General features: G+C 27.7%; 1 protein-coding gene across 1 annotated transcript in view; it reads right to left on the reverse strand.

Annotated features, from left to right (window-relative positions):
- Nucleotides 1-391: 391 nt before the first annotated feature.
- LOC106678066 (cytochrome P450 4C1) overlaps nt 392-10,152 on the reverse strand; it is a 25,086-nt gene continuing 15,325 nt past the window's right edge. Inside the window, exons 2-12 of the mRNA XM_014416362.2 lie at nt 8,482-8,588; nt 7,488-7,581; nt 7,109-7,291; nt 6,556-6,634; nt 5,235-5,361; nt 4,671-4,734; nt 3,801-3,907; nt 3,407-3,475; nt 1,969-2,137; nt 1,714-1,890; nt 392-702 (exon numbers count right to left, since the gene is read on the reverse strand). Of these exons, the coding sequence (XP_014271848.1) occupies nt 548-702; nt 1,714-1,890; nt 1,969-2,137; nt 3,407-3,475; nt 3,801-3,907; nt 4,671-4,734; nt 5,235-5,361; nt 6,556-6,634; nt 7,109-7,291; nt 7,488-7,581; nt 8,482-8,588 (1,331 nt within the window). The 3' untranslated portion in view covers nt 392-547. The remainder of the gene's footprint in view (nt 703-1,713; nt 1,891-1,968; nt 2,138-3,406; nt 3,476-3,800; nt 3,908-4,670; nt 4,735-5,234; nt 5,362-6,555; nt 6,635-7,108; nt 7,292-7,487; nt 7,582-8,481; nt 8,589-10,152) is intronic.

Below are 10,152 nucleotides of genomic sequence, written 5' to 3' on the forward strand. Positions count from 1 at the left end.
TTTTACGTTAAGTACTTAATATTTTTATGTTAAGTAAAATTATTAAGATCAGTAAAAGTAGTCGTTAGAGATCGATACTTCCCTAGTATTAATTACATTTGGTTTTCAAAGAAAATTATTTATTAGTATTGTTTTGTTATTTTTTTTACTAGAATAGATAATAAAATGACAAACTAATGGAAGTAAGTATTTCCTGCATCAATATATTTATTGTTTTTGTACATGTCAAGCTAATATCTAAAAACATTTTCAGGGTTCATTATTACGGGAAAAAAACTATTTTTAATTTATAAATGAATTCCTGAGGACCTCTCTATTATTTGTGAGTGATTCAATATGTTTCAAAGTAGAAATTGCACTCTGCCAATTTTGCATTGTGGTGATTAACAAATTCTATGTAGTGTTTCTTTATTTATTAATTACATATATCAATATTTCAACAGTTGTTTTATAAAATATTTAAAATCAATTATTTACAAACAATATTTAATTACAAATTACTATTAATAACATATAAAAATGAAAGACAAAGAAATTTATCAACTCATCAACTTCTGGGTAGGACTTTAATTATTATTGGCTGGTCACTCTTAAGGACTACTGTTGGAACTATTTCAAATGAAGTAGTAACAGGTTCCAATCTACACTTTCTTAGTATTGCTGAGAGCATAGTTTTCATCTCCATCATTGCAAATTTCTGACCTGAAATAAACAATTTGTGTCATTTTTAATTATTATAGAACTTACATATTGAATAATATTCAATATTAACATGTTAAATAATTATTTATTACAAAAATATTTTTCACAATATTTAAAATTGTTCAAGTGTTATTTTTTCTAAAGCTTTGTTATAAAGACTTGAGAAACTTGAAACACAAACATAAACATAATTTATGTAAGAAATTTAAGAATACCAAAATAAACTTAATGTTATTCACCATATAAAACTAGCTAAGACAAAAAATTATACTTGAAGATGGTAATGAGAAGAAAATAGATATGGATTACAAAAAAGGTAAAGAAAAAAAATCTCTGAAAGTTGGCACACCTTAAATAGGTATTTATAAGAGTACATTTAGTTTTAGATGCTGCCCCAATCATCATTTAGTTCATAATATTTTTCAATTATTTCACTCATAAATTTATGGTATAGTATACTAAAGCTGTTTCTCTATATAAATATATATATATTATAATCATCCTTATTCTCTCCAACTGGGACAGATAAGATTGGTTATCCTACAAGTTATGAACCAATTCTAACCAAAGTGAGATGATTGACATTGAAATAAAATTCAACACTCCAAGAATTATGACCAAAAATCATAACTAAAATTATATAATTTTGCTGATCTTGGAGTATAAGATCTATCAAAAAGATAAATGAATTGCATTATGAAGGAGCTTTTATCAAAACCTTGTATACCTTTAATTGTAACTGGGTACTAAAATAATTTCAAATACTTAAAAAGTCATGCAGGGAGAAGTGCTTTTATCCTTCAAAATAAAAGGAAAATATATCTATTTAATCTAATTAATCTAATCTGTAAAAAAAAAAAAAATAATAATAAGCTCATATAAAAGTAAACATCGGTGAATGAATTTTGGGAAAATATTGGCTTAAAAAAAGAACACTTAAATGGATTGTGCTGCAAAAATATCTTTAAGATTAGAACATTTAAAGCATGAAATAGGTTTAGTAAAATATACCTATGCAATTTCTTGGCCCAGCTGAAAAAGGAATAAATGCAAAAGGATGTCGGGAAATACCAGGAGTGAAACGTTCAGGTCTAAATTCTTCGGGGTTATCCCAATGCTTCTCTGATCGATGAACAAAATAGGGCATTATGGCTACAATACACCCTGCTGGAATAGTAATGTTTTCATCTGCAATTATAAAAAAGTGTACAGACTTATGAATATTGATGAATGAATAATAATAAACTTTAATTTATAAATACTTACCTATTTTGAGATCTTCAGTTAATGATCGTGTAATGATTGGCACACTAGGGTAAAGGCGTAATACTTCTTTAATGACCATGTCCAAATACTCCATTCTATTAAGGTCATGTGTTGTAGGTAATCTATTGTCATCACCAAATATTTCAATTTGTTCCTCAGCTGCTTTCTCCTAATACATTTATCAGTTTCAATAAATATAAGCACACTGTATTTGTCATAATTTAATCAGGGAGGTGTTAGTCCCAATAAGTAATTTAAAAAAAAGACAAACTAAGTATTAAATTGGAATGTAGGCAGCCTCTGTTTTAAGTGCAAGCAATAATATACATTAGTGCAAACACTAAAATTAACTTCTCTATGATAGAGAAGGTGTCAAATTAATATAACTTAAGTCACTTTCCAAGAAATGGAGCTTGATGGAAGTATAAGAGAACTACCAGTATTCCAAACTCAGGTCAGTAGACTCTCAGATATCTTTAGATAGATAAAAGTCATTATTTTGGCAATTAAGGTATTATGAGTTGAGAAAAGTTAAGATATGATAATTGTAGACCAGAAACATTACATCTTACATCAATCAAGTCAAATAAAAAATCATCAAGGCCAAATTGAAATAATTTTTATAAATTTTTTCCATAATTAATTAAAATTAAATCAGTAAAACAAAAAATTATAATTAATCACAATGACAGACTAAAGAAGTAATATTTCATTAAATAAAACTGTATTGATAGTGTCAATCAATTTTGCAAAAAATAAAATTTCAATGATCATATATACCTTAGCTTATGAAAGCAGTATATAAATTGAAATATAAAATAAAACTGTCTATCTAATGTAAGTTTAGATTAATAAAATAGTTAATAAGGTATGTATAAAACATGATTATTTACTATCTGGTCTAGACAATCAGTAGTGATCTTATTTCTTCGTGTCTTTTTAATGATCGAGTAAATGACAACTATTCCCTCATTATTTGTCACTTACATAATCTGATTTTGCTTTCTACCAGATATTGTATCTATTCGTACCTCAATAATTAACAATATTTAGAAAACTTGAGGAAGAGTATTCGTTAAATTTTTAAATAAGCTTTCTAAAAAGCCCATTAAATTCCTTATATTGTTAATAATTAAAGTGTTAGGAGTGTGCACTTTTAGTTAGTGGAAAGAAAAAAAATATTGGTCCTATAATGACCCTGGACAACACCAAAGCATGAACTAATAGGGTATCTTATGGTATACTTGGCAATACCAATGTTATTTAAACCCTGCTTTATCCACCTGATAATGAGGACCTAAATTATTAATAAATCTCTTTTGTCGTATATGATTCATTCTTTTAGGAATCCAAATAAAGGTTAATCAAAAAATCTAAATGGCAGAGTTGCACTGCAATAGATGAACCCTATGTTAGCTTATGAAGAAAAAATCCTCACCTGCTCTGCTGGATTATTTGCGAGGAGAAACAATGCAGAGTTCAAAGCTGAAGCAGTAGTGTCATGTCCCTGAAATCCAATTAAAATTTTATCAAAATCAATGTGTTAAATTTTCTTAATTATTTTTTATTCACATTCTGCCTCAACTAACATTTCATTATGTTACATGTAATGAAATATTCAAGTTTAGTGCAACAAACATAGCTAAAAGAGTTTAAATTTCTAAATTTAATTTTAAATACTGGTAATATTTTCATATAACTACTCTCTTTATTAATTTACAACTAAACCAATATGGATATAATTTTTTAGGTCAAAACAATATTTAAATGTTTATTATTATTTTACTTGTTATTGTTAATGCTACCTGTAAAGCTAACATAAGGTTACTTACTTCAAACATAAAAGTATCCACTTCTTCACATATACCATCTTCACTAATAGCTCCCGGAGAAGAAATATCTAGCTCAATAAGGCAATCCAAGAAAGGCTTTACTCTATCTAAAATAACAAAAATTATACTAATTTTACATAATATGAACTATCCAAAGGATTGTTTAATATGGCCGACATGATGAGTCAAGATTTAATTGAGGATGATGAGTCAAGATGATTTTTCTATATATTATTTTCTTTATTGAACTATGAAGTTATTTTTACTTCCAGAAGGCTTTAAGCAGAGGCTAAAGAGGTCACTTTGAACCAATTTTTAGTTTTATTGATAATTGATAATCCATTGTTATTTGTTTTATTAACTTTTGATAATGGAACAATGATTCTCTTAATTTTAGTTTCTATATAAAATATGAAGAAATGACAGATAATAATTCAACGATTCATTAGTCCAACAAACTTCTCAAACAAAAGAGAAAACAAAAGTTTTGATTTCTGTTTCAATGATAATTTAGAAAATTTTAGTTTTATTAACAGTCTGTAAATGATGGGACTAGATTCCTAGAGTGCCCAATGTAAATTGGTTAGGGTTCAATTTTCACTTGTTTCAGTAAATATTCATGGTCAACTTGTGAGATTTATCTTAAGCTGCCAACTCCTTATAGCCATCCAACACGGAATAGCTATAAGGAGTTGACAAAAAGGAACAAAACATCCACTTGTCAGACTGTCTTGAGCAACAATATCAGTCCCAGTCTTGAAAAATAATCGATTTTATTTCAGTTTGTGTGTTAAATATCCTTTAAATATCTCTCAAATACTCTTTTCAATGAACTTTAATTTGAATCTTTCATATATAAGTAAAACTTACGTTTTTTATCTTCTGTTTTGGAATTCCTTTCATTTAAATAAAGCTGCTTTCTGTCTTTAATAACCTGGAATAAATAATTAAAACGTAAGATTAAAATTACTCCAAATGATGCGATATTTCAATATAATTTATTTTTTGTTACAATGAAAATTAAAAGAATGATTTCTAACCCAAATTAGATTTTCTTTTCTGTTTTTTATCCCTTCTGAATACAGTTCAATCAATGAAATGATAGCTATATTAATGAGGCTAAATATAATTAACAAAATTATTACGTACATTAATTATTATACATAAAAAAACAAATTATTATGCTATACATAATAAATTTATTATTTGAAAATATTTACAGAACTTTAAACCTAAGGATTGACATGTGCAAACATAAGGATTTATAATTTATTCATTAACTTCTTTCCCAAGCCTATTTTATAATTTGAAGCAGCTAACTGATTTTTTTGTTGAAAAAAATAGTGTTCTTTCTTTTTTTTAGTTGATGTTAACTAAGCATTAATTTATGCTTTTAGCATTAAAATTTTTAAAAAATGTTATAATAATAAACACCTTTTTCGTAAACGATTGAAGTCTGTCAACATCTTTAAAAAATTCCTTTCCCTCACTTGATAACCGGTAGAGACTCTCAATATGTTTCCATAGTCTGTAATACCTCTTCATTATAGATTCAGTAATTCTAAAATAGAAAAAATATAATTAATTTTTTAATTTGTAATTTTCAAGTGCATCAGTAGAGGGATTATTTACAGTGTCACACTCTCAAATGTTGTGAAATTATTAAGATCTATCAAATTATTAACATTAATTTGTGAAAAAAAGGATAACATTATTGTGTACTAACTGATTAAAACCATAAATACAATAACGCTTGGATGTATTTAATATACCTTTTAGTGAATAAGACCAAAATTGTATTATTTTATGTATTTTTAATGTGTCTGTTTATTTGATTGTTTGAATTTCCTGGAAGAATTTAGGGAACCATTTGAGGTCTTCTTAGGATTTCAACAATTCGTACTATAAAAATAACAATATACCAATGGATGGTTGTTTCCTTAAATATTGGTTTTCTCTTTGTCAGTGGGGAGCTTTCATTTAGATTCAGTGATTCAATTATTATTGTTGAATTGAAGGAAATTTCATAAAAAAAAATCCCATCCATAAGTTCATTCATCATAAAAATCCTTATGATAAAGATAAATAACTATCCTTTAGGGACCTTAGGATCCCACAGTTGAAGCACTATAGATCAAAGTCAAATTGCAACAATGAATTAATTATCATGTAACAACACTATTATATGATAGCTATATATCCAATGAGGCCTGTAAATGATGATAATTAGAAAATAATAAAAAAAGGTAAAAAGTTTAACACTCTGTAGTGTATTTTGATGTTCTGACATTTACTATGATCATCAACCTCACTAGGTAATTCTTTTAATTTACTTTAAGAAATTAATATTTTAGTAGAAGAACCGGATCATTTTCAAAATCTTCCATAGTGCATAAAACACCAAATCTATTACATTCATTTTCTAACTTATTCTGATGTCCTAGCCTCACTTGATAAATAACAGTAATGATACAACCAAGGACAATGCTATAATTTGGTTACTTCTTAGTCATAGCTATTTCTCTCTGTTTTAAACACTCCAGTTGAATCAAACATAGCTACTATGTAAACCAGTTGGAGTTTTCTACCAACCCATACATAAAACTGTTTTAACTTTGTTTTTTTAGTATAGTATAGTTTTAAAATTATTAATCAATGAGCTTCAACTTAGTTTTCCTTCAAAGATTTGAAATGAGTTTGGAACTTATTATCAATTATATAATGTCATGGTATTTTATAATTACTATCGGCATACCCTTTTATTTTATTCTGGTATTCATGTTGATATTCCTGATATTCCTTTGCATCACTTGATGGAACTCCCATTGCAGTTTCTGAAACCCAAATATTTTGATGGTAATTTGAAGTGAATAATAAATAATCAGTCTTAAGATATTGACATACATCATAGGTACCTTGCCTATATTATCAGGGGCTTAATGATCAGTAATACATCCCAAATAAGGTCGTAAATAAACTTAAATGGTAAATGATATTTTTATAAAAACTATATGATTGATTGCTACTTATTTGTTTCTGGGCCCTAGTCCCTTTGTTAGAGATAAAAATACTATTTCCCTAAAATATTTATAGATCACGATTGATTGTAATACATTTCAATTTAATTAGCTATTTACATATATTGTGAAAATGACTGAGAGAGGGAAGAAATGTACCAAATTTATTTCAATAAAGTAGGTTGAAGTTATTAAATTGAATGGTAGGATTTAATATATAAGCAAGAACTTAAATTTATGAAGAATTTCTGAAGTATTAAGCCATTACTATGTAAATATCTATTTTTTTACCAAGAATAGCTCCAAGTGTAGATGACCGAATAATATCATCTAGATCAGTAGGTTTTCCATTTGTCGCAAGAAGCTTCTCAGTTATTTCTTCAGATTTTTTAGTTAAACATTTCATTCCATCTTCCAAAATCTTGAAATGGAACGCAGGAGTAAGAAGTTTTCTTCGGTTTCTCCATTTGCTCCCTAAGGGGATTTATTCCTATTAGATTGAATATTTAAATGATATAATAAATTACTATTATTATTATAATTCAATGAGTTAAAACCATTTGTTTTTCTTGTATTTTTATAAATAATACATAAACAGAAGTGATAAAAATGATTTGATTTGGCAAAGCATAATTTTTTTTAAATAGACAATTTGCCATATTTTTCTTACCATCACTTAATAAAAGCCCATCTCTTAGCCATGGTCTTAAAAATGCATAATCGTAGTCACCTTTCTTAATATGATTAGAACTGATCAGTATTGGCTGGAAAAGTTAACAGAAAAAAAATACTATTATTGAAAAAAAATATTATAATTTTGGATAACATACCTACTGAATAATATAAATTCAATAAAATTGTCAGTAACATTCATAGATAAACTTTCTTCATAAAATATGGAATATAAAACACCAAAAGTGTAGATGTACACATTAAAATACAAAATTATAATTATGAATCATGATATTGTCTGAGAATTTCTTCTTTTTTTTTTTTGTAGTTTAAAATCCGTAGCCAGAACTTCACATTTTTGGTGATGAGTTGTTTCTCAAATGACTATTTCAAATGCAAAATCATATTTGTACACACAATGGAATTGAACAGTTGAAAATAATAGCTCTTTGAGCTTAGAGCTAAAATTGATTAAATTAAAAATTAAATTGGCATGACTATATTTGCAATATATATATCCTACAATAATTACTAGTCTTTGGTTGGTTAGTAAGTAAGCATTGTTATTTATTTCTGAAGAAATGAAACTCTTGAAATTTATAAAACAAAACAATAACTGTTAAGTTGATAATTAACCCTCCAGGTAACAGAGGATACTTAAAAAAATAAACATGATGGGGTACTCTTGGGACCCTAAGCTATATATTTTTTTAATCTCACATTAATGAATAGAAATTTAAAAATCGTAGCTTCCAGATGTTTCTGGATAGTGATAATTTCAATTTTGGGTTTAGTTTTATTTTTCTTTACACCCAAAGATGAATAAAATTACATCTTGTTTTTCTTCTTCTTAAATTGTGAACTTTTTGATCAAAATAATTCCTTTTTCCAAATGTCTACATTAAAATTTGAATATACAACACTTCTTAAATACTGGTACTATTAAATGAGGAATAAATATTTTACCGAGAAAAATTCTATAAATGGCTAACCTCTACAGTTTCAGGTTCAGACAGCATGACATAGACCTGTCCAGTTCTGTAAAGCACACATACTCCTCCATACTTATCAATATATGTCTTAAGAACAGGATACAATACTGAAAAAATTAAAACATACAAGATATTGAACATATAATATAAGGATATTATTTATGTTGATATTTATAAATAAAAATCAAAAATAATTAGTACTGATGGAACAGAAATTTAACAATATTCATTATTCATGGTGCTTATTAATCTGAAAAAGATTACTAGTTTACAAAACAATCTTCAATACAAATTCTTAACCTACTTGCACTATTATTATTACTGTTTTAATTAGATCATGCTTCTACTCAAGTAAATAAATCCTGCATTCTCCTCATCTTTAGGGTATACTTTGAGCTTATGAAGTAAACATTAATTTTTAATGCATATTGTTCCAACCCTACCTTATTTATTTTATTATATTATATTACTTTTTTCTGTTCTCACAGTGATTACCCCAGTTGATGCATTGATTTTATTTTCATTGATCCATTCTTTATATTACTGACATTGATTTAACACATAAGATAGGGTTAAGGTATGAGTTTATTCAGGTGTCAGTATAGGAGGTGCCATGCATGAGAATCAAACAATGGTTTGTGCTTTAAATCCTTGCATGATTGTATCCAGAGATGGGCAAGAATTAGCTATAGTTGAAACAAATAGCTAAAATTGCCATGGATGCAACCCTTATTCACGAATGAACCATTGATAAATAAATATTGTATCCATGACAACTTTAGCTATTAGTTTCATAGTTTCCCAACTCTGATGGTATCTACATTCTGTAGAGTAGGGGTGGCCAAAAGTCGATCCCTTGCAATGTCTGGGTGGAATTCCATATAGCATGAACTTCGAAGTGATTGTAGAAGAAAAAAATATTTTAATGCATTCTGGAACTTTGCAAACGTCATAAATTACTAGGGTTCAGACAGCCTGTCACTTCCACAATGCACAATATATTTTGACTTACCTTTTTCAAGTGTCACTAGACGCAATGTGTGGACTAATTATTATTGTCTTTGTCAGGATATAAACCTAATTATGATTCCTTGGTTTGAGACATGCAAACTCAGTCTTCCCATTAATGTTAAGGCAACAAAGTAAATTCTGAATCTGTCTTTATCTTTCGCTACTTTGAATTAATAAATATTGTTAATAATTATCCATGTTCTTTTAATTTTAATTAGTTAAAATACAGTAAGTCATATTATTCTTAAAAAAAAATAATAAAAAATGCGAAAGTGAAATATTTTAAGAAAATTGTCAGCCTTATGGTGCATTTTATATCGAATTTTTCAATTTTACAAACGAATAGTACTACAACTTATACAATGAAGTTGATAAATGTTGCGGCCAACATATGATCGGTAATCGACTATGTGACATACGATATAAAAAACAAAACAAATCCGCTCTCTGTTGTTTTTTATACTGCAAACACACAGACTACTTCTTAACGTCTCACCGCACACACGTATCGTCTCCTTCATCTTCGACAGCTGAATCATCTTAGCCACGGCGGGCGGACTTCAACTCATCCTCCAAGAGGACAAGGCGGCCGGACGTACGTCCCTTACGTTCCTACTTCCGCGAGAACATCCTCTCAGAGAAACCTCAACAGGGGCCCCA

Source organism: Halyomorpha halys, unplaced genomic scaffold (genome assembly GCF_000696795.3).
Source record: "Halyomorpha halys isolate HHAL.00 unplaced genomic scaffold, Hhal_1.1 Scaffold121.1, whole genome shotgun sequence".
In the NCBI taxonomy this organism is placed as follows: Eukaryota; Metazoa; Arthropoda; class Insecta; order Hemiptera; family Pentatomidae; genus Halyomorpha; species Halyomorpha halys.